At 35.0% G+C, this 26325-nt stretch overlaps 1 protein-coding gene across 2 annotated transcripts in view; it reads right to left on the bottom strand.

Annotated features, from left to right (window-relative positions):
- The window catches only part of EPHA3 (EPH receptor A3), a 365310-nt gene that overhangs the window by 258342 nt on the left and 80643 nt on the right, over nucleotides 1-26325 (bottom strand). For both annotated transcript variants that reach the window (XM_032277200.1, XM_032277201.1), the window contains exon 3: nucleotides 1347-2007. In XM_032277200.1, coding sequence (XP_032133091.1) covers nucleotides 1347-2007 — 661 coding nt within the window. The remainder of the gene's footprint in view (nucleotides 1-1346; nucleotides 2008-26325) is intronic.

Genomic DNA, 26325 nt, shown 5'->3' with positions numbered 1-26325 from the left:
TTATTTTATTGCATTTTAGGTTTTGGGGTACATGTGAAGAACATGCAAGATTGTTGCATAGCAATTATAACTTTTCTTCACTCATGCATATAAGCAAATTGCAGCTAGTATGTTGTTTTAGTTTTATAATTTCCAAAACCGTTTTTTGAACAGTATTGTGATGGTGTTTTCCAAGGATCTGAAAAGCATGAGGTATGAAGCTAGGCTGAACCATTTACTGTCATTTAAAATGTCTTTATTTTCTGTAAACCATGTCTACAGTAAAAAGCAAAATACTATGTCCTGTTCAGTTTTACAATGTAGACTCATTCCTTCTATGTACATTTTAGAAAAGTGGCTGATTATGAGACCAGGAGTAAAACACCAGACTTGGCAAAGTGTAACAGCAAGTAAAGGCATTCAAACAGACAAAATTTCAAAGACAATGTACTTAACTTCTCCTATATATTCATTCATTTAAAATTTAAATAACTATTTTAGTGTATTCTTCAGCATAAAACCTTGCCTAATGCTAAGTAAATTTTGGGATTAGGTGAAATTATGATACGATATCGCATAGATGATATACATAATTTTATATAAAATGATCTTTTATTTCATTCTACTTGAATTACAAGGTGATTTTTAAATAAATATTAACTTTATGAAAGACTTCTTTCTGGTTCTGTGATATTATATTAATATCAAATATGCATTTAAACCTAAAGGATGATACAAATAATCTTCTGAGAACTAAAAAGAGCCAAATTGTGGTGCAAAATACACTTAAAAATTGTACCTGTATACGTTAAACACTGAGGAATCAGCTCTGGATTTTTAAATAAAATACTTTTCTAAAAGCACTAATCTTTTGTAAGTAAACATGTATTTGACACCCAGATGTCAGTGAAGAAAAAAACTATAACTTATAGCAATGAAGTAAATATTGCTATGAGATAGATGAGCAAACAGCATACATAACCATCACAGTATCTAATTCTGTTAAAATTAGATCAGCAGCATGCTAAAAATTTCTCAACTTTTCTACATAAAAGAGATAGAATGCTTTTCTTTCAGTTGGTCTAGAATTACTTTAGTTGTTAAACAGCAGAAAACTTAAATATAGCACATATAACACCCCTTGTAGGTGCAGTCAGCACTGCATAATCATACATTAATATTTCTACAGCAAAGCATGAAATGACCACATCAAGTAGAAATAAATTTAGTCCATAAATAGACTATGTTCAGATTGAGGCATGTTTTCCTGCCAAGTGAGTTGAGACTGAGGGCATTTCATGTAATGACATTTTGATAAACTCACAGGTAAGAAATACCACTCAAAGAAAAATAGAGACTGATCTTACCTTGGCACATAAAACCTCTTTCTTCATAGCCAGCATTGCAGGAACACTTGCCGATGGGTACAAGCCATTCGCCTTCTGTACTGCAGTACATCCTTGGAGGATCTTCCTCCTTAGAATTGTTGACACAAGACCCTCTAACCTCCACCAGGGACTGGGAGTCCATGGGTACCGTGTCTGGAAACATAGCCAGATTCTTCACTGTAAATGGGCACTTTTTGAAGTATACTCTTACAGACACCAAGGCAACACAAGCGCCAACATCTTGAAAAGCCAAATAAAATCCCTTCTTGTTCACAGGACCTACTTCTCGAATCTCAGTGTTGAGTTTAAGAATACGATCCCCAAGATCCATTTGAGTAAAACTTTCATCAGCTGCAATGGTGTCAATCTTTGTAAACTGGTGCTCTCGGAATTTCACCCCATGATCATCATCAGACTCCATATAGTACAGGTTGAATGTCTCCTTGCAAGTTCCCAAAACCAATGGAATGCTATTGCAGTCTCGTAGAGTGAACTTGAGCTCCACATAAATCTTCTGAGCTGAGTTCCTGGGGACCCAGTTTGTTCTCAGCCAATTGTTTTGACTATGATCCATGACATTGCACACCTGGTAAGTCCTGATGGGTGTGTAATGTTCATCCACACCACTGATCTCTTCCCACTGAAGAATCAAAGAGAAACAGAGAGTGAGGCAGAATTAATGATCATGATGAATACAAGATAAGGGTGTTGGAGGCATCGCTATATAATAAATCATCATATGGTCATTAAAAACATTCTTGTTTGTAGTTTTTATTTGTAAGGTTCTCTGAGTTAATGGACACAAAGTAATTTATAATTTTGATGAACACATTTCAATTGCATTGCCATTTGTGGGATAGTCAGGAAACAGTCACTTAGTTAATAGAGCCCAATCAAAGCTTCCAGGATCAAAACCTCACATCAGTTGTCTCCAATGACACAGTGATATGATTTTCTTGTATGTTTTTTGTTTATTTTTCTTCGTTTAAAAAAGAATTTAAAAATACTACTGCCTAAAATTCGTGCTTACTAATCTTTTTCCAATTTGTGCCAGGTTTTTGGTAAAACTGATATAAGGCAAAATAAGTGAATATAAATGATATTATTACTATGTATAATTATCCATGACATTTTTTAATTTACTGTCGTTTCAATGGACATGGGTTGAAGAACTATGCAATAAAATTTGAAGTAAAAATATAAACGCAACTCACCCCTCAGTACCCCCAAATATAAAACCAAGTCATGGGTGAAAAACAGAAGACATAGCGCACATTCGATTTTTAAAGTCTTTTACACCCACATTGGGCTTTTTCCCAGTCAAGACATAGATCAATATTTGGCGTTTTGTTATAATAGTTGAGGTTATCTTAGTACAACTTTTCTCACTGTAAAAAGCCTTTAAAAGTATTAAGATTTTTAAGAACAGCGAAGCACTATCTTCTGTGACCCTTAGGACAAAGTTTGAGAAGCTTTTGTCATCGTACGTTGCGTTACTTACGATCCTAAAACAATTAGACCAGCTGTTTCTGTTATCCCTATCCCCGTGTCCACACGTTCTTCTTATCATGCCCGATTTTGCTTACCTACTTCCAGGAAAATACATCTTTTGCCATGTCATTCTTGAATTTAGTCTCCCAGGGCTCTCTGTTACTTATGCAAAAACTTTCAAACTTGAGTTTCGCATTTGTGTTCCTCTTAAAACTGGTCCTAAACCACACGTTAACTTTTCTAAGTGTTTGAAATGAGATAAGTAATGTTTCACTTAGGCATATAATATATTATTGTCAATGTCAACTCTTTTATTGCTTTCAAAGATGTGTTGGTTTTTCTGTCCTGTATTCCTTTCTTGCGGAATATACCTATCGTACAATATGGCCCCAACACAGGATTGTGTGTTCTTCTGCCTTATGTCTCCCATAATCCTGACAATCTTAAGAAAATTTCTGTATTATTAACTCTTATTACATGCTCTATTCATTTGTAAATTTAATTCATTTTACATACTAAAGTTAGTTTAATTTTGTTTCACAGGCATTTGCTAAATTTTAGGCAGATCTCTTCATATCCTCCATAGTGGAGCACAAAACTCCACCTTTTGGGATATGCACAAAGATTATTTTTATTATAATATATGTAAGAGTAATTCATGGGAATAAAACAATTAAAATGTTTTCCTTGGAGAAAATATTTAAATATCGTAACTAAATATATGAAATAAAATCCTTGTGAAGTACATTATAAATGTGTTCCTACATTTTTCTCAATAAAGGACTTAATTATTTTCATCAGGAACAATAAATATTAAACACTTGTTATGAAATCAACAGCATTTAAATGTATTAACACTTTTTTCTCTTTCTATTGACACTATGATATGATCTTCATGTATGTTTTTTGTTTAAAAAAATAAATAAAACTACTGCCTAAAATTCATCTGTGTGACTATTTTCCCAATTTGGGCCATGTGCAGGTTTGTTACATAAGTACATGGCATGAAGTTGAGGTTTGAGGACGATTGACACCTCCACTCAGGTTGTGAGCACAGTACGCAACAGTTTTTCAATGCTTGCTGCCTCCCTCTGTTTCCCCTTGCGTGGTCCCTAATGTTTATTGCTGCCATCTTTACAGTCACAGAAATGTTAATTCACACCTTCTTATCACAAAATAAAATCAAATATTAATGTATTCAATTGTTAGTAATTACAAGCAAAGAAACATGACTTTATTTTGTCTTTAAGCCTACTTAAATTATCAAAAACAATTTATGGACTTTACTGGTGCGACAATCACAGTTTAAGACTTCTAGTTCTTCATAGCACACCTACTAACTTACAAAGGAAACAAGTAAAAAACACTACTTATTTTTAAAAACCTTGATCATTCACCATCTAAAATACAAGATAGGCACTCATTTTCTGGAGGAAAAACTGACCTAACTTCATTATCACATCCGAGATTCAACAAAGAATCAAATGGAGACTATTTTAGAAGATCTCAGAAGTAATATACAAGATGCATTCTAATCTCAGCAGAAGGAAAGAAAATATTCACATTGTATTTTTAATAATTTCCAACATGCCATTTGCAAGTATTCACTCTATTTGCATGTTGTATACTGAGTTTTTAAGGAGATAAGAGTACATGAAAGTCTCAGTTCTTAGGGTTTTACATTGAGGTGCCTATAATAATGCAGTCACATTCAAAGCAAAATTAATGTGTATGTTTGATATAAAAAATAAAAAAACAGTCAACAGACTTGGTGCTCCAAAAATCTCTGGTGTTAAAAGTTAATGTTTTGTAGAGTCTTCTCTAGCATCATTACCTTGGTTCTACAATGGCATTTTAAAGTAGAGACTTGGCAAAAACTCTAGAGAAAAAAATGCTTCTGTAACCATCTTACAGAAATTCTGTTCCATCATTACAAAATTATGTGAATATAAAACAATTGATTTTAAATTTCTTAAGTTTTCCTTTTAAGAATAAATGAGAATGTTTCTTTGATGAATGATTTGCAAATTTATTCTGCAATGAACAGCATTTTACTCGACATCAAACAGAACATATTATGTAGAGATTTTCATAATTTGATGTAAAATATGATTTTAATTATGGAGATCTCAGTGCAGTTTAACATTTGGCAAGCTACCACAAGTCCTTGAACACAGAGGTATACATTGCAAGAAGATAATGCAAACAGCACCAGCATTTTTTGCACATGAAAGGTTGCAAAGAGCAATTATCACTTCATTAATTTGTAATGAAGGCAAATTGGTTGTAAGGGATGGTGACTTGCCATCTCAGACCACTTGTGAAAACAAGTCTGCAACTCCAGCATTTGCTGAGGACTGAAGACAGTAGAAATAAAATCCTTAAATGTGTATTTTCTCATAGCAGCAGGCACGAGAAAAAAATAAATGATTAAAACTGCTGCTTTAATGCTCATGCTTTGTAAATGTAAAAAATGCCCAGGTTTCATCCATTTTTCTACTGTAAGAACTAACGTATAATGTTCATCATGCATTATCCTTATATATTATCAGGGGTTCTATTTTTCTATAGTAATTATCTCAAGGCAGAGATGAAAAAACACAGGAGAGACTTAGCATTGGTAACATAGAATTTAGTGATGAAAAGCATCTTCCTCCTCATTCTCCTCATCCTTACAAGTGATCTCTGATATCCATCAGGGACAGCTTCAGTGAAAGGGGATACAAACTAGAGAGGAGCTCAAAATACCTTTCCAAGCTCTAACTGTTTACTTTTTAAAAACTGGTTTATTATACTTTAAGTTCTGGGGTACGTGTGCAGATTGTGCAGGTTTGTTACATAGGTATACATGTGCCCTGGTGGTGGTTGGTCGCATCCATTGCCCCATCATCTACATTAGGTACTTCTCCTAATGCTATCCCTTCCCAATCCCCCCATCACCTGCTACGCCTCCCCTAGCCTGCTAGCCCCCCAATAGGCCCCAGTGTGTTGTGTGATGTTCCCCTCCCTGTGTCCATGTGTTCTCATTGTTCAACACCTACTTATGAATGAGAGCATGCTGTGTTTGGTTTTCTGTTCTTGTGTCAGTTTGCTGAGAATGATGGTTTCCAGCCTCATCTATGTCCCTGTAGGGACATGAACTCATCCTTTTATTGGCTGCATAGTATTCCATGGTGTATCTGTGCCACATTTTCTTTATCCAATCTATCACTGATGGGCATTTGGGTTGGTTCCAAGTCTGCTATTGTAAACAGTGCCACAATAAACATATGTGTGCATGTGTCTTTATAATTGAATGATTTATAATCCTTTGGCTATATACCCAGTAATGGAATTGCTGGGTCAAATGGTATTTTTATTCCTAGATCCTTGAGGAATTGTCACACTGTCTTCCACAATGGTTGAACTAAATTACACTCCCACCAACAGTATAAAAGTGTTCCTGTTTCTCCAAATCCTCTCCAGCATTTGTTGTCTCCAGATGTTTTAATGATCGCCATTCTAACTGGTGTGAGATGGTATCTCAATGTGGTTTTGATTTGCATTTCTCTAATTACCAGAGATAATGAGTATTTTTTCATTTTTGTTGGCTGCATAAATGTGTTTTTTTGACAAGTGTCTTTTCATATCCTTTGCCCACTTTTTGATGGGGTTGTGTGCTTTTTCCTTGTAAATTTGTTTTAATTCTTTGTAGATTCTGGATATTAGCCCTTTGTCAGATGGGTAGTTTGCAAAAATTTTTCCCATTATGCTTGTATCTGGTTCACTCTATAGATAGTTTCTTTTGCTATGCAGAAGATCTTAAGTTTAATTAGATCCTATTTGTCTAACTCTTTAAAATCAACAATTCTGATATTTAGCCTAGCTTCCAGATTTTGATCTAAACTTTTATTATTAGACCACATAGGCCAAGAATGGGTTCCTTGATTTTGTCATATTTTTCCAGATCACTTAAACTATAAGAAACCCAAGCATCCAAACTTTCTCTCCTGGAGAGTCCATTCCGAACAGAACCACACCAAACCTCTCTACCATCAAAGGTAGTATGAGACACTAAGGAGGCTCTTGGTTTATATTTTCTAGATAACACAGTTTCTTGTCACTGAATCAAACATATACTTTTGAGGGAAACATATATTTTAATAATGCAGTGACATTTAACCTAATAACTATTATGCTAATATAACATCATTATGGTAATTAATAATTTATTTTATTGTTGATATTAATTACTTTCATAGAAAACATTTTTTGTTATTTACTAATAAGGGGTAGTAAGGTGAGGAGGAAGGAAGTTTACATTTCCTTTAAGAGAAGCAGAAGCTTCAGTAAATTTAGTTCATAGGCTAATATAATTTGGAAGATATTAAGAAATCATAAAGAGTGTGAGAGAGTTATGATTTACTTTTTAAGACTTAAAACAAGTGTCTAAGAAATTTGTAGATCACAATAAAAGTAAAATGACATCAGCAATATTGTGACATTTACAACATTACTTTTGCATTTCAATGGCTTCTAAGAAACACCTATTTCTGCGCTTTACAAAATGCTAATGATGATTAATCTTGCACCATTAATTTTAAGTGATATTAAGTTTGTTCATGTTATTCATTTCTCCACTTTTGTTTTTTATTCTCATGTCTATTTCCCCTTTTATACTTAGAGCCATTTCAAAATCCAGTCTTCATCCTAGGACTATTTGGGCATTTACCAGGCAGCAGCATTTTAAGAATGCATGCAGAATATTTCACAGAGAGACTGTCACTCTCAAGTGTCAGGAACATATATATTACATTTCTATTTATTCATAAGTAGTTTTCTTTAGCCCATTTTGGCCTAGAAAGTACACACACACACACACACACACACACACACACACACAGCAAGAGAGAGAGAGAAGCATACACATATATACATGGATATATATTTCTAAAAGTATATTATGAAAAGATCAGAGTAATATCAGAGAGTTGAGACAAATAGGAATAGAATTGTATTTTTGTTTGTGGGGTGTGTGTGTGTGTGGTGTGCGTCAAATCAGAGAATTACATTTGTGGCCAATGAGTCAAGAAGACAGAAGATGGAAATTTGATGTTGGGAAATCCCCATGATTAGCAAGATGTGGGACAGAATCTGAAGACAAGTGTGACTGAAAAGGGCATGTGTGGAAAGATGTGGACAGTTATCTTAATAACAATGGCTACCATTCAGTCCCCAACCACCTTTAACCTCTACGTTTTCAGCAGAAATTTGGTAATGGTATTAGAACTGCCTTACGGAATATAGGAAAGCCAACATCACAGTTTGGCAAAGCATACTGAAAAGATCTGGGATACAAGGACAAATGTAAAAGAATCAGAGATTATGATGAGGAAAACCAACAAAGTATTTTAGAGAGTGGGAAGAGTTAGAAGCAGAATCATGTAACATCTCTGCTTACAATCCTCAGGAATATTGGGCATGCCTCGTTACTTTACGTGGTTTTAACAAGATATAGGCTATTAAAGGCACAATGTTTCCAGAAAGTTTGACTATGCTGTCCCCTCTGTCTCTGCTTTAGCCAGCAACCTCACAGTTGGGCTCACAGATGTCTGTGTTCTTTTTCTCTGTCCTCTAGTTCCTTCATACCCTTAGACTGAGACAAGGCCTGAGGCAGCGTCAGCTCCACTCTTCTAGGAGCTTTAAGTCATTTTCCTTCCACCTGGTATTCTGGGTTACTGTACCGAGATCTCAGGTCTGTTGCAATGATACTGCGCCTTTGGACAAATGTCCCATATCTCTAACTTAGTCTGTTTCATTCCTTTATGTCATTGTTTTTAAATTCTGGTTAAGCAGGGAATCAGGAAGATTTTTAAGAATACTGCACCCCAGATATTTAAAAAAAAAAAGCCTAGGTGATTTCAAAATTCTAACCCCTAACGTTGAGAACTAATGCTATATATCTCTTGGCCAACTGGACTTTTAACTTCCACACTCGACATGAACTGATATGATGCTCCAGTATCAGCTTCCATGAATCCTGGGTCTCCTTAGAAACTGCGTCTAAAGTGGCTTCCTTCCCCTGTCTCTGTAGCATGGTCTTATGTTCAGCCCTTAACCTACCTGTGTTTTTTCATTCCAGATTTGCCAAGGCCTAGGCATGCCTTACAGAGAAGCTCACCTGAATAACCTCATCTTCTACCTCCTACAAGAATGGTAAGATATTATTATAACAAACCAAGTAAATCCTCACAGTGTTCTATTTCACCTCTGGTGGGAGCACACCTGGCAAAACAGGCGTAATACAAAAACATGCAAACAGTGTGTGGGGTAATTACTTTCAGTCACATAATTCTACTTGTATGAATGAAAGACAATTGATTTTACACATGCTGCTACTTTTATAATTTGCTGTAATTTGATAGCATTCCACTGTGATTTTCTGTGATTTGTCAATTTTGAAAATGCTCTTATAATTGTAGTTGTATTCAGCATTATATAAACATATTAAATATTTCTATGTGCAAAGCTTAAGTAAAAAGATAGGTATCATAATTTTTCTTTTATTTATTTATTTTTTTGAGACAGCCTCACTCTGTCATCCAGGCTAGGATGCAGCAGGGTGATCTCAGCTCACTGTAACCTCTGCCTCCCGAGTTGAAGGATCCTCCTGCCTCAGTCTCTGGAGTAGCTGGGATCACAGGCATGCACCGCCAATTTTTTTTTTTTTTTTTTTTTTTTGTATTTTCAGTAGAGATGGAGTTTTGCCATGTTGGCAAGGCTAGTATCCAATCCCTGGCCTCAAGTGAGCCACCTGCTTTGGCTTTCCAAAATGCTGGGATTACAGGTGTGAGACACCACAACTGGCCCAAAATTTGATTTTTCTTATCAGAAATTGATGGTGGTAATGGAGGCATAATACATAAAGAAGATGACAATATGTTCTGTATTTGACGGTCTCAACAACAAGGAGTTGTTGAGAAAGGAAAGATGATCACGTGAAGGAACGTCCTGGAAAAGGATAAGGAAGAAGAAATAAATGATAGAATTATTGGAACTTCTGTAAATGAAAATAAAGAGGACACAAATGGAGAAAAATGTCAGCAGGCTTAGCACATGTGAGGACAGAACCTGTTTAAGTAACTGGGTTCCAGTATATTTGGGAGATAGGGCACTGGGCTGTGGATATGTGGACAAGAACTTTAAGTCCTCATTTAACATCCTCCATAGGTTCTTGGAATCTGTGACTTTAAACAATATATAACAAAACCAGTTTCACCCTGGGCTAATTGATACAAACAAGAGTCATTTTCCCGTAGGATATTTCTGGTTATGAAAACGCCACCAAATTTCTAAATAAACATTCAAAGCACTTCTAGTATTAAACATGGAAATAAATGTAAGGTACATCTTCATTTCAGAAAGATTCATGAAAACAAGATAACTATAAACCCAATCGTTGGTGAATCACTGTGAGACAGTGGTTATAACGGGGAGTGGGTTACATCTAGGAATGAACATTTGCAAAGTAGAAACTTTAAGGAGCGCCTCCTCCCACTGTGTAGTTCAGAAACTATGACAAATATGGTGGCTCCCAAGTGCTTCTTTTCTGCCTCATTTAATGCCATATATTTGTATGATTATTGTACACATGACACATTTTTAAAAAATAGTTTGTATTCATTCATTTATTCCTTTTCTGACCTGATGATATGGTTTGGCTTCTGTGTCCCCACCCAAATCTCATGTTGAATTGTAATCCACAATGTTAGGGGAGGGACCTGGTGGGAGGTGATTGGACCATGCGGGCGGATTTCCCCCTTCTGTTTTCATGATAGTCAATGAGTTCTCATGAGATCTGGTTGTTTGAAAGTGCACAGCCCTTCCTCCTTTGTTCTCTCTTCCTCCTCCTCCAGCCATGTAGTATGTAGTATGTGCTGGCTTCCCTGTTGCCTTCTACCATTATTGCAAGTTTCCTGAGGCCTCCCGAGCCATGCTTCCTGTACAGTCTGCAGCAACATGAGTCAATTAAACTTCTTTTCTTTACAAATTACCCAGTCTGAAGTAGTGTTTTTATAGCAATGTGAGAACAGAGTAATACACCTGCTTATCCCAGTTTAGGGTTGGGGTGGCTGGAACCTAACCCAGCAGCTCAGGGCACAAGTCAGGAGCCAGCCCTGGACAGGAAGCTATCCTATTGCAGGGTGCACTCACACACACACCATACTCACTCAGACTGGGACCATGTAGACATGCCAGTTCAACTAACGGGCATATATTTGGGATATGGGAGAAAACCAGAGTACCAAGACAAAACTCATGCAGACATGGGGACGATGTGAACACTCCACACTGTATCCATGGCTGTGAATTATTTTTCTTTCTCATCAGTGTTACAATGAAAGATATTGGACAATATCTTTTAATTTCAATATTGAACAGTGTCAAAAATGTAAGGCCAGGAGCAATTTGGCCAATACAACGTGTCTCTGCTTCATTTGCCACAGTGAGAAACTACTGAAGAGAGGTGCATTGTTAACTCTGGACTGGGAGATGGTACTATAGAGAACAAAAAAGAGATAAGCTTTAGGAAGACCATGGCAAAGACCCAAGAAAGACTTTCTAAGATGACTTCTGTTGAATAATTATACACTGACTATTTCCCAAAAAGATTATAAAGATATGCTTTTTTTCTTATGAATGCACGTGGTGAGTATCTACATGTAAAATACTAACTCAGCTTATCTTAGAATTTTTGATAACCAAAACATATTTCAGAATGATTCTTCTTTACACGGAAAGATACAGCATCAACAAAAAATAGACAAGGTCTGTGTATATAAGTAAATTGGTATCTTTAATTTTTCTCTGTGAAATAATGTCCTGTTAAGACTCCCTATATCTCCTTTCAAAAATATTCCATTTTTGTTTATTGACTACCTACTGTGTATGAGGCTCTATATTGATAACGCAGGTACTACATAGATAGACAGGATAGCTGTGCTTATAGAACATGATGTCTACCAGTTACATCTACTGTTATTTTATACACAATGTACTCAATTCATTTCTCTATTCATTAGTCTTGCTGCCTTCCATGGTCTCTGGTTTTGTTCATTTTCCTTTCCCAAGCATCTAGCTCTGTGCCTAAAACCAAGTAAGCACCCTATTTTAATTTACTAAAATTAAATGGCATACAATATGCCAAATGTCAAACTTCTGTAATTTACAAAGTACCGACAGAAGTGCGCTTTCTGCCACATACGGCACTGGATTTAGAAAATCAGTATTGTAGGCAGTTATCTGTCAGAGAGCGGTCCTACCTGAGTAACTGCAAGACTCATGACAGACTTATAGGAAAAAAGAAGGAATAAATTTCTAGAAATTGTTGTCAGTAGATTTATAATGTAGATTTTTGAAACAGAGGGTGAAAATAGTTTTGGAAGATGAAGAAAAAGAATCTGAAAACCTGAGATACAGTGCGGTGGAAATAAAAAAAATCAAAAATGATTAAAAATACTTAAAGATCTACCAAAAAAGGAAATTTCTAGCCTGAAGCATTGACTTGAAACACATATGTTATGCTAAAATATAAAGTATAACATAGGGAGATCTTATATAATTCACCTTTGTCAAGAAGTTTCAATGAAGTGTGCTATTTGAATTTATTTTTTTTCTGAGGGGAAGAATGTGGATATCAAAGAAAAGTTAATAAAAAATATCATTTGTATTATAAAGGTTTGGTTTTTAAATAATGAAATATGTTTACTTATAATGTAAAGGAAGCTTATATTGCAAATTGTTCTTTATAAAACTATAGTGGTGACGTATACCATTATCTGAAAATTACCTCAGGAAAATGGAAGTCAATATGATTTAAAAGTTGTCTAATAAATTTTTAATCTATTCTGTAAAAGTTAGAATGAAGAAAATATACTGGTGACACTCATCAGAGATTTTCTCACTGTGTCCTCCTATTCATATACCGCCATACGGTTTTACTTTTTATAGAGTAAATTTCCCTTAAATATTAGAGAGTAGGACAATGAGACTATCATATTTCTAATTCTTGGAAAGAAGTTCAAGGTGAAATCGTTCAATAAAAAAGTAATTTTAGAATTCAGCATAACTACTTGAAGATAATAAGGAAAATTCCATGCACATTGACTTAGCTTGTCTAGACTGAAAACTGTGCTAAGATGGACATTTACAGAATTATTACAAATGGCCAACTACTTAGAAATTAATGCATAACAGTGACAGCGGTACATTTCATATCAGTTGTGAGATTCATGCAATTTCCTGCTAGGATAATGGGTCATAGCCACAGTAATTCATAGCAATTTACAGTTTACCTGTGGAGCACGCCCAGTGACAGAAATTAACTCATGTCACTATGGAACATATGCTAAGTTTTACAGATCTTCAGATAGCTAAATTTACTTTTTAACAAAATAAGTGTAATTTTTGAGAGCACTTCTCTGAAATGTAAGCTGCTTTATGGCACCAATTTTAAAGCTACAGAGACCTCTTCTACTGCTCATTCCACAAGAGGAGCAACCATACTTCATAGAAACATCTTTAATCTTTTCTCCATTGAGTATCCTGGGGAGCCTAGATTTAAGGGTCTAACCTCTGGAGATAAAAGACCCTGCGTTTGAAACCAACTCAGCTACTCAATAACTAAGAGATTCAATAGAATATGATTTAATTGATGCATCTGTAGAATGGGGAAAATAATAATTAACATTTTCTAGAGATGTTGTGAACAAAAGTATATGGTCCATTTAAAATGGTTGTAACTACGTTGGCCACCTGGGAAGCAATAAATAAACGTGAATTATTATTATGCTGAAAAGGCTTAGTTAACAGAAAATGTCACCAGAATACACTGGTTTGTTTTCCCTATAAAATATTAGAAATGTGTTTTTAAAATCAAAGTTTGCCTATTAATTATTCCTTTTCACTGGCTAGAGTCTCTCTGTCTTCAAATTTGAGACTATAACAATGCAGACCAGTGTAAGTCTGTTTTACTCTTTTGAAATTCACTAAAAATATTGACAAAAGATAACTGAGTATTTGGCTGCTTCATATGTTTTTTTGATTTTTTTTTGAGACAGGGTCTTGCTCTGTCACCCAGGCTAAAGTGTTACGATCTCAGCTCACTGCAACCTCTGTCTCTCGGGGTTTAAGTGATTCTCCCACCTCAGCCTCTCCAGTAGCTGGGACTACAGGCAAGCACCACCAGGCCGGGCTAATCTTTGTATTTTTTGGTAGAAACAGGGTTTCACCGTGTTGGCCAACCTGGTCTCAAATTCTCGACCGCAAGAAATCCACCTGCCTTGGCCTCACAAAGTGCTACGATTACAAGTGTGAGCCACAGCACCTGACCACATTTTTATTAGAAATGAATTTGCAATCTTTTATCTAAGATATATGTGCCTTTCCAAACTAGAACAAAATATTTGCCAATGGTATTCCATATCTTACCATGTTCTATATTACCGTAATTGTATTAGACATTTGACTTGACTTCTTTTCAGTATTATCTTTTTTAAAATTAAAATATATCTGCAATCTCTCTGCATAACATGTCAAGAGATATATTCCATAGTTTAAGAAAAGTAAGTGCTCTTCTTATGATTTTTGTGCTTTTACTTCATACCAAGCAATATGTCAAGCCTCAAGTATCTAATGTTTAAAATGGAGATGATTTTTTTCACTGAGTGGGAATTTTATTTTTATGTGGTTTTTTGATTATAGTATCTTCTTGTTTTTATTGAGATATAATTAACATATTATAAAAATAATCAGTTTAAAGCACACAATTCAATCCTTATAGTATGCTCACAGGTTGCGCAGAAATCTTCATGATCAAACTCCAGACCCTTTAAATCATCCCAATAAGAAACTGTACTCATGAGCAGCCATCTCTCATGCTCCCTCCTCCATGCCCCTTAGTATTTTATTTTTTCTTATTTTTTATTATACGGTAAGTTTGGGGTACATGTGCAGATCGTGCAGGATTGTTAAGTAGGTATACACATCCCATGGTGGTTTGCTGCAGCTCTCCCCTCGTCATCTACATCAGGTATTTTTCCCAGTGTTGTTCCTCCCCAATCCCCCCATCCCCTGGTATCCTCCCCTAACCCCCCCACCATCCAACAGGCCCTGGTATGTGTTGTTCCTCTCCCTGTGTCCATGTGTTCTCATTGTTCAACACACACTTATGAGTGAGAACATGCGGTGTTTGGTTTTCTGTTCTTGTGTCAGTTTGCTGAGAATGATGGCTTCCAGCTTCATCCATGTCCCTGCAAAGGACATGAACTCATCTTTTTTTATGGCTGCATAGTATTCCATGGTGTATATGTGAATGGCACCTTTCAAACAGGATTGCTTAGTGGCTTAATAGATAATATCGATAGTAAATGCTCACACAGTTGTGACCTGCTAAGTAAAACAAATGTTTGTTAAGCCCTTGCATTCTACAAAACTGTTTTTTTGGCACTACCATTATGATCAAGGAGTGATGAAACATTAGATCAGAGAGGTAGTTGAACAGAAGGTCATTTAGGTCTGTTTAGGTCAGATGAGAGACTTTGGATTTTATCCTTAGATAAATGGAAATTTAGCAAAGGGTTTGAGTAGAGGAGTGACATGATCTGAATCATGTCATTAAAAGGTCACAGGCTGCTGTGTGGAAGACAAACAGCAAGGGGTGAAGGTCTAAGAAGTGAGATGAGAGGTTATTGTAATACTAATGTGACATAGCATGCAGTCTTGATAGGATAGGAAGAAAATAACAGATTCCAAAACCATTTTGGTGGCAGAGCCACAGGATTTTAGAGACTTGATATGGGACATGAGAGAAAAGTTGAGAATGTGATTTATGCTGTTGAAAGTCTCTACTCCCTATACAAAAAAAAAAAATAGCAGTCAGGAGGTGGCATTTAGGGAACAAATTTAATAAGTGCAATTTTACTGGTGAAAATAGATGAGAGGAAGATGGAGGATGAGCACTTTCCAGGCAGGTGAAACACTATGGAAAAAAGTATGAAACCCCCAAATTCCAATTGAGTTTGGACATCACTGGGCAGCTACAGTGAGAGATGAAACTGGTCTTTCACTGACTAACTCAACATATGTTTATCAAACACCTGTTGTGCACTGGTGACTCTATGAGGTGCTAGTACAATAGTGAAAATGACGACTTGAAATCTCTCCTCAGGGAGCTTCCATACGGCAGAGAGAGATACAGCAAAAGGAAATAAAGTGCTACAATTTGTTTTCTTACATGGTGTGATGTTTTCAGGAGAAGCAATGGGAAGCCAGGGACAGGAGACAGTCATGCATGTTTAGAGGACGAGATTTCAAAATGAATGGCCTCACTGAAAATGTGACATTTAAATAAAACCTCAAAGGATGACACAAGGCAGAGGAAGACTTCACGGGGAACTATTTGAATAAAGGAATATGGGTACATCCGGAAAGAGCATCCAAGGCAAAGGAAACAGTGGTAAAGAGTCCTAAGGCGGACGGTATCTTGTATGTCCTCAGAGGAGGGAGGTGAAGAGAATGACTGTGAGAGAGAGAAGGGGGAAGAACTGAAGACTCTAGCCAAATCCTGGGATCTGAGCAGAAGACTATCAAGTCTTACTTTTTCCTGGGTGCTGTAAAGAGAATGGTAGAAAATTGGAAGAGTGGGCGATAGCCATGTAGATGGTTTGGAATACAATAGAAGCTTTCTCATCCCTCATGAGATTTAAGCAACAATTGGATATAAGTACATTGATTTGGCAAGAGTATTTTTTATTTTTATTTTTAATTTAAGTTCTGGGGTACATGGGCAGATCGTTGTTACCTATGTATACACATGCCATGGTGGTGTTTGCTGCATCCATTGCCCCATCACCTACATTAGGTATTTCTCCTAATGCTATCCGTCCCCAATAGCCCCACCCCCTGCTATCCCTCCCCTAGCCCCTCACTCCTCAACAGGCCCCAGTGTGTGATGTTCCCCTCCCTGTGTCCATGCGTTCTCATTGTTCAACACCCACTTATGAGTGAGAACATGCAGTGTTTGGTTTTCTGTTCTTGTGTCAGTTTGCTGAGACTGATGGCTTCCAGCTTCATCCATGTCCCTGCAAAGGACATGAACTCCTCTTTTTTATGGCTGCTTAGTATTCCATGGTGTATAAGTGTCACATTTTCTTTATCCAGTCTATCATTGATGGGCATTTGGGTTGGTCCCAAGTCTTTGCTTTTGTGAACAGTGCTGCAATAAACATACTTGTGCATGTGTCTCTAGAATAGAATGATTTATAATCCTTTGGCTATATACCCAGTAATGGGATTGCTGGTTCAAATGGTATTTTTATTTTTAGATCCCTGAGGAATTGTCACATTGTCTTCCACAATGATTAAACTAATTTACACTCTGGATGATCTAGATGAGGATTGGGGGCAGATGGGCCCAAGAGTTACTGTGATTAGCTAAGGGAGGGGTAATAGAGACTTGTTCATTATAGATACCCAACACCCAGGACAGTTCCACATAATCCACTTATTGAATAAGCAAATGCATGAATGGATTTTTGAATGACAGTAATATTTAAGAGTAGGACTAGGCCTTGACAAATGATTGATATTTGCTTTGAGAAAGCTGGAAACCTGAAAATGACTCTGAGGTTTTAAGCTAACATTAGATAATCATATTGACCATTTTATGTTCAAGGTAATGGGCTTTTCCAGTATTGCAACATTTTTATCCTTGAAAACCCTGTGCTGCAGGTGCCATCATGAACGTATTCCATAGATGAGACAAAATGAAGCTTAGAAGCATGTTCTATTACTCCCCTAAATCCGTTAGCTGGTAAATGGTGGAGCTTGGATTCAAACCCAGAACTTTGATTGCAAAACGTTTCTGTTTTATATGAACCTGTCTTAGTGACTTGGAAATAATGTTATGAGTGGAAAGAGCAGCAAAACAGGTGGGAAAACTTATGCAAAGAAGAAGAGCAAAAGTTTAATATGGGTAGAGTCCAATAATGTCAACATGAAACACAGAAAAAGATGTTTTCAAAAGTTGAAATGGATACCAGAATTCCAAAAAAAATTTTAAGAGTAGAAATTCAGATTTTGGAGTCATATAATTAAAGTTTTCGGAATATTATGATTAAAAAATACGAGAAGAATGAAATGTCAGAAACTGTATCATGAAACGCTTGTGTTTATAGCATAGGAAGAGAAAGATGAGTTAACGAGAGAAATGGAAATATTGTATTATCAAAATTGCAACATCCATACCGAAATGTTCCCACGTCAAAAAGTTTTCAAGTTAAGCACAGCGTATACAGCTGGAAAAGGAGCATTTACGGAGATGAGAATAGAATAAGGGGAAAAGAATTTCAGAGTTGCCAGAAAGAAGAGAATTTCAATAACTGAATAGTTATTAAAGAGAATACTTTAGAGCAAAGTGTGGCCTGAGAAGAATGAACTGACAAGAAGAAAGATATTAATGACTGGAAAAAAAAAATATATATATATAAAAATATATATATATATATATTTGTTAGCAGTTTTCACAAAACATCATTCAACTCATAAAGCATAGCAGAGAAGAAGTCAAAGCATATATGTAGATTTTTTTCTAACACTTTTATTATTGAAGAGAAAAATATTCAGTAGATTCTATAGGAGATTTGAGAACTTTCTTTATAGATTTATTAATTGATATCCAGAGAGAGAGACAGAAACACATCCAATGTTAAAGTTACAAAAAGTCCAACCTAGACCAGATCTCCTTACTCGTAGTCCCAAACAAATGCCAGTAAACCACATTATTTCTGCATGGCAGAAGGGACTAATTGTAAAGTCAGTTTGGGTAAAACTCAGCTCCACTATTAATTAACATAAGATTCAAAGTGGGAATTCTCCTCAGTTACAGCAAAGATTAATAACTTTGAAACAAATACAGAAATATAGTATTACTATAATTTTGTATGAACCTGGTTATCTTATTAAAACCTTGTTTTGTTAGCACATCAATTTATGTACTATAAGGAGTATTTTTTAACAAGTTCTGAAATATTAGTATTTTTAAAGAAAAGTTACATTTCTGGAAGAATATTTGGGAATTGACTAAATCTTATTTTAATCCTGACCTAAAAGTGTTTATAAATAAATCATAAGTGATAAACATTCCACTTTGAAAATTATCATATGATCACAAATGTTCTTTAGTATATAGTGTGTTCAGTGTCATAGCCTAATGTGACTATATGTACTAGCAAAAATAATAAAATGCATTGGAATCATAAATAGCCACTTGTACATGAAGTTTTAGAGGTGAAGGAAAGTTTATAAATTTTGAGCTCAGAAAAGTGGTTTAATATTATTTATATAACATGTTCATAGCAGGCAAACATATTGGGAAAAACTTAAAAAGCAAAATAGTGTATTCATATCATTTTGAGTAATTATATTTTTTCCAAAAAAATTAATTTATTTAATTTCCTTTTTAAATATTACTTTAAATATTATTTTAAATTGACAAATAATAATTGTACCTATTTATAGAGCCCATGGTCACATTTTGGAATATATAACACACAGTGAACAAACAGGGTGATTAGTACATCTATCATCTCACACATTTGTCATTTCTTCCTGTTGGAATTGTTCAATATCCTCCTTCTAGTCATTTGAAACGATATCAGGTTATTAACTGTAGCTATCCTGCAGTGCTATAGAACACTACCACTTATTCCTCCTCACTAGCTGTAATTTTGCCTCCTTTAACAAATCTCTTTCTACATCCATTCTTCATCAAGAATGAAGACAATCTTTCTAATCACAAATTGAATTGTGAAAAATAGGATTATCAAATTGTAACAATTGTTCCCATGGAATGCCAAGGCCACTATCATTTGGTGGGGACCAGCTACACGTTATCATCAGAGCAATATTTTGAACTTAAAAGAAATTTTTGAACCCAAAAATCATGGTCACCTACTTAAGCTATAAAGATCTTGTCTGTTCACAGCTTAACCATTTTTTGTGTGTGGCATCTCAAATATTTTCCTATTTGTAAATGGCCTATATAAAGAGAAGATATTAAGGGAATATATTATTTTGTAGTTTCAAATATTTACATAAAGTAAATATGCAACTTTATGCAATTACACCTCTATTTGCTATCCAAATACATTTTTGTTCCAACTTTGTACAAATAATTTCAGAGATTATTCACAAACTAATTCAATATTTATATATTAATAATAGGTGTGTAAAAATATATTTATTTGAAAATACTTCTCTAAATTCTACCTCAAATTTTACATGTAATTATTGATTTCTTTTTGCCATCCTAATCTGATTAGGCTAAATCCAGTATGTTTTAAAGCAGTTGTTTACTCTGAATTAGGAGCAGGATGGCTCCTTACATTATTTGCCTAATATTACATGTCTCCAGAGAATCCTTCAGCTTCTAGGGCTGTATGGCACCTGAAATGGTAATATGTGCCAGTTTTCTCTGTATTAGAATCCTCTATTCTAAATATGAAATCCAAGTCACTACCATGAAATTAAGTAGAATTGCCTTGAAGAAAACCAATATTAACTCTGTAGTTTATAGATTTTTATAAGTATACTGGAAGGCAAATATTTTGATCAATTGTGTATTCTGGTTATTGGAGAACTAATTCCTAAATCTACAGTCATTTTATTTATTTCTACTTGATGTGTATACATATATGAATGTATTTTATATATAAAATATTTCTTAATGTATGTAGAATATATAGTGTATTTTGCCCTTTATTTATATTTATTATTATAGTTTTCTGCTTCAAAATCCTAGCCTTACTATTTTGAAGAAAATTAACCCTTTACTCCTATACTCTGGATCTAAGAAGGCTCAGAATACATCATTTTCAGTATCAACAGTCACTCGACTGTATCCTAGGTATCGAATGTGAGTTAATGAATATAGATAGTGCAGTGTCGTTTCGAGAACAAAATGTTATGCCTAGGATTCTCCTCTTGGAGCTTGATGTTTTTTCACGGGGCTTGCCAAATCCTTAATCATGCCCCACATGCATTTCATGGGCCAGACACATTTCTAAGTTCTTGATATTTATAAATCTAATATAGTCCTCGTAACCAACCTACAAGGTAAAAAAATAATAATAATAACATCTACTCTCTAAAGATGAAGACACTGAGCTGCCAAAAGCTTAAGGAAGGTCCTGAAGTCACACACTAGGGCGGGACAAAAAGGAGCTTTGACTTCAGCCTTCTAGTTGAAGACGAAGATCACGCTTCCCTCTTGTTTGGTTTGGTCGATATCACTTCTCTTTCTGTTTTGTGTTTTGTTTTCATTTGTCCCCTGCTCCTCTGCTGTTGAGTGCTGACCCAGTGAATGCCTATTCATTGAGTTTTAAAAGATTTATTTATTGTACTTTATGTTGTGGAGTATATGTGCAGATCGTGCAGGTTTGTTACATACGTATTCACGTGCCATGGTGGTGGTTTGCTGCATCCATAGGCCCATCATCTACATTAGGTATTTCTCCTAATGCTACCCCTCCCCAACACTCTCACCCTCTGCTATTCTTTCCTAACCCCTCCACCGCCCAGGCCCCACTTCCCTGTGCCTGTGTGTTCTCATTGTTCAACATCCACTTATGAGTGAGAACATGTGGTGTTTGGTTTTCTGTTCTTGTGTCAGTTTGCTAAGAACGATGGTTTCCAGCTTCATCCATGTCCCTGCAAAGGACATGAACTCATCCTTTTTTATGGCTGCATAGTATTCCATAGTATATATGTGAACAGACACTGCTCCGAAGAAGACATTTATTCAGCCAACAAACATACGAAAGTAAGCTCATCATCACAGGTCATTAAGGAAATGCAAATCAAAACCACATTGAGATACCACCTCAAGCTAGTTAGGATGGCGATCCTTAAAAAGTCAGAAGACAACAGATGCTAGAGAAGATGTAGAGAAATAAGAAGGCTTTTACACTGTTGGTGGGAGTGTAAATTAATTCAACCATTGTGCACAACAGTGTGATGATTCTTCAAGGATCTACTCATTGATGTTAAGACCCAATTTAACTGGCACCTATTCTAAGGTTTTCTTCCCTCCTTACCAGCTTGAGCCACTGGTTCCTCAGCTGCACACTTTCATCACTTTCTAAACAACTCCACTATGGCATATATATCTAGTACTGCACTGCTTTGCTTAACCTTTTCCTCCAAGAAGGTTGTACTTTTTCTCAAAGTAAAATGATGTGATCTCTAAGAGTAAACATTCTCCGTTTTACTACAGACTCTAGCAGAGTGCTGGAATACGTACTTGCAGAGGGATATATGTAAGGATATATTACTAGTTGGGTACAATTAAGAATCATGGGAACTCTGGTAAGCTGAAGAGTGCATTAATGTTCAGAAGAAACTTCACTTTAATTTTCAGAAAACACTGTGACTCAGATGTTTCCAACTATTTTTGTCTTCTAATCTAGCATAATACCTGGCAAGGGTCACCCAGTCAATGCTTACTACACTAATAAAAGAAGAATATTGTATTTTAATATTTCCAGTAAAATGAATAAAATGAAATGGGTAAACATTTAAACATATGTTATGGGCTGAATCGTAAACCCCCAAAATTCGCATGTTGAAGTTCTAACCCTCAGGATCTCAGAATGTGAGCATATTTGGAGAGAATATCTGTAAAGAGGTAATTAAATGAAAATGAAGTTATTGTGAGCTCTAATTTAATACTACTGAAGTCTTATAACAAGAGGAAATTTGAACACAGACACATATTGAGGGAAGACAATGTGAAGAGACAGGAGAAGAAGAGACAGCCATTTATAAACCAAAAAAGAGGCTTGAAACACATTCTTACCAACTGTGGTATCTCAAAGGTTTTCATATTTTGTAAATGGCCTACATAAAGAGAAGATATTCACAGAATGTATTGGTTTGTGGTTTCAAATGTTATATTTACTTAAACTACAACTTCATGCTATTACACCTGTATTTCCAGGTTCTCAGAGGAAACAATGCTGTCGATACATTAATCTCATACTTCCAGGCTGTGAGAAGATTAGTTGTATTGTTTAAACCACCCAGTCTGTGGTATTTAGTCACACCTATGTAACAAACAATATATCGTCTAACAATATTTACACAAAACTTGAATGTTTAATATTCAAATAAAGCTTATGTTTGTAGCATATCGGTTCATCGGTTATCCAGTTAATTGGTAGATACATTATATTGTTCTCTGAAATGACTGGTTCATTTGTTTTCATAGGTGCACCTGGCAAACAAGAGTATTGAAGAGAGCCAGGAAAAAGAATTTAAAGTACTATCATGAGACCAATCCAGAAATGTTAACATTCTTCTTCATCAGGTTCTCTTAGTAAGGGTTAAAAAGATAAGTAAAGTGTGACCTGATTTCACTAAGATACATAATGTAAATCAAAAAGCAGATGTAGCCTTTAGGTAAAGTAGTCATAAAATGGTTAAATAGTAAAACCTCGAGCTGCTACAGATGGAAGATGTTTAATAATCTTGTCCAGGAAGTGTCTTAGGTTCAATTTCTGCCCAATGAGGTACCTGTTTTCAGCTCAGATCTAATGTTGAAATTATGCTTCCAAATAAGACAAACTGGGTTTAAAATTTGTTTTCCAGTATTAAATCTCGGTGGAAAATAGCAAGGCTACTAAACAAAGGAAGATGTATTAATAATAAATTGCAGATTATAATGGACACAATTAATGTCTCCTTGCTAACCCATTGTTTTCAGATTACTTACAGCAATGTCTTTTTAAAAAATAGATAATGTAAAAAAATATTGCAAATGAAAGCAAGGGTTCTGTTTTGGAATAAAAGCAACGTGTCTGGCTGGCAATAAAAAAACTCAGGAAGGCAGTAAGAAACTCAAAGTAACGCTCAGGAAACCAGGATTTTTCAAGAATAGAAACATGGTTTAGACTAGAGCTAGTTCTCTTAGCATAGTTTTCGATACTATATTAGGATTGAAGAATTGGACATTAATACTGATGCAATGAAGTTCTGGTCACTAATACTAGTGTCCCGCTTAATACCAATTATAGTCTAAGGTACATTTCTCATTTCATAAGGTAAGGCCAATCCTCCCCATTTAGTCCTCTTCATACTCTTGAGAAAGACTGAAATTTATTGCTTTCAGAAATGTTTTTAAACTTTCTAAATCAACTGGAATCCATTCAACTCCAGGTATTACACTCTAGCACAGGCATCTAGTCTAAAGAGAACATGAGAGAAGCACTTACTATAGTCTTATATTTAATTCACTCAAAAGTGTTTCTTGAGGGCCTTGTATGACCAGACACTTTTCAAAACTGGGATAGAGGCTGTTAGGTAAACAAATAGCAGTCTCAAGTTTCGTGGAACTTAATTTTAAGGAGGAAAAAGAGAATAGATAGTGAAGAATGAAGGAGGGTAGAGAGGCACAGTGGTCCAGGATCACTTCTCTGATAAACAGTTATGGGCAGTGGTGTGAATGATGTGAAGAAGAAAACCATTTATTAAGATGGGAAAGAGTAATTGAAGAAGGGGCAGATTTGGTGAAAGAATATCTGAGTATTCTGGATACATTAGTTATAAGTGAAGTTAGTAATAAGCACTTGTTATGAGTCTGGAGTTTAGGAGCACAATGAAGCCAAGGATATAATATAAGGACTGTCAATATGCAGATGGTAATATTGGCCAGGAAAAGATTGTACAGAGAGTAGAAGAGATTTGAAGAATGAGTTCTAGAATATTTCATCTATTAGAGATCAAGAATTTTGGGGAGAATCCAGCAGAGAGCTTAAGAAAAAATGACCAGTAAAGCAAGAGAACTATGAAAATAGTATGCTGATACCAAATGAAGAAGTTTCTAGAAGAATAAAAGCCAGTGATAAAGAGGAAAAGTCAGTAAGCATTGCCAAATACTTCTACAAGATGAGCAAGGTGGCGGTTGACAACTGAGCCATAGCGTTTGGCAACATGGGAGTCACTCATGTGCCTGTGATATAACCAGACCTTAGCTGGCTTGTTTTTACCTGGATGTGCTTCATCTATTTGTTTCTTCAATAAGTGTTTGTTGAGGAAGTATTACGTGTGAGTACTAAAGGGGGAACTACAAACGAGAATGTAACCATTTATTGTCATCATGCAAATCATTAAATCACTAAAGAAAAACAATTTTCTGCTGACTAGTTTTCTTTTTCATTATTGGAATAAAGTAACTTGTTATATATTACTCATTAAAATCCTGAATTTTTTTCAGATTGCTTGTTATTATTTAGGAGATACTTATTATACACTTTAAAATATATGTAGGACTGTCAAAGAAAGCAGATTTGAGGTGGTAAGAGATTCTTAGAGTTAATTAATATATTTATTTCACGAAGTCAAGAGAGTTTTTATATTACATTTCTCAAGCCCAACCCAGTCTTCAAAGTAACACAAAGATTTGTCATGGCCAATTATCTCAGATAAGTGTTTACAGTGAGCAGGCTGCTGCTTAATTTAAACTTTTCATGCATGTGCTTGTATACACACACACACACACACACACACACACACACACACACACATTCGCATATTGCATAAATCAACAAACATTTTCTACAGTATTTACCAGTTAAATTTAGGAACACATAGTCTTTTAAAACAAAGGGACATTTTTAGAATCACACTGATGTTCATCAGCTCAAATTAATTTTTTGATATAAATTAACATATTTTTTATATTTGCCACAGTGCAAGTCACTTTACTGGCATTTTTCTGTGTCTTATTCAATTCAATTAATATATTGTAAAATATATCATTACTTATCAATATACATTTAACAAGATAACTTAATTAAATAATAAATGTATAGCTGTGTACATTTATTAATAATTTATAAATAAATATACATTAAATGTATAAATATACACATTTATTCATAATGTATATTGTTTATTGTTTATTAATTTATTAATAAATATGAATAAGTTGGTAATGTATAGACCCATACATTAAATACATACATAAACAAATATCATCAATTACTTATTAATATACATTACGTAACCATATTGTGAATATTTGCTTTTTGAAAACAGAAATTTGATGTAATAACATAACGAAGGGCTTTTATAGAGTAAGTCAACAAAGGTAGGACATGAACATAAGAATAATTAGTGAGGATAAAAATTAAAGTCTTTAGTACTCTGAAAGAAAAAACTATCCACATAAAGTGAGAATCTAAACTGTACAGTACTTTTAAGTTCAATACACTTTTATAATTAAAATAAATCTGAAATAAAAATTTATTTTATTAGAAAATAAAACATAAAAGCATAGTCATTTTGGGTGACATAACCCAGAGCAATATAAAAATGGACACATAGTAAACTCAAGATTAAAAACGTGGTCCAGGTGACACAAAATTCAACA

This window comes from Sapajus apella, unplaced genomic scaffold, assembly GCF_009761245.1.
Source record: "Sapajus apella isolate SASKATOON/1434 unplaced genomic scaffold, GSC_monkey_1.0 scaffold8, whole genome shotgun sequence".
Classification (NCBI taxonomy): Eukaryota; Metazoa; Chordata; class Mammalia; order Primates; family Cebidae; genus Sapajus; species Sapajus apella.
This window is presented reverse-complemented; position numbering and strand designations above follow the sequence as displayed.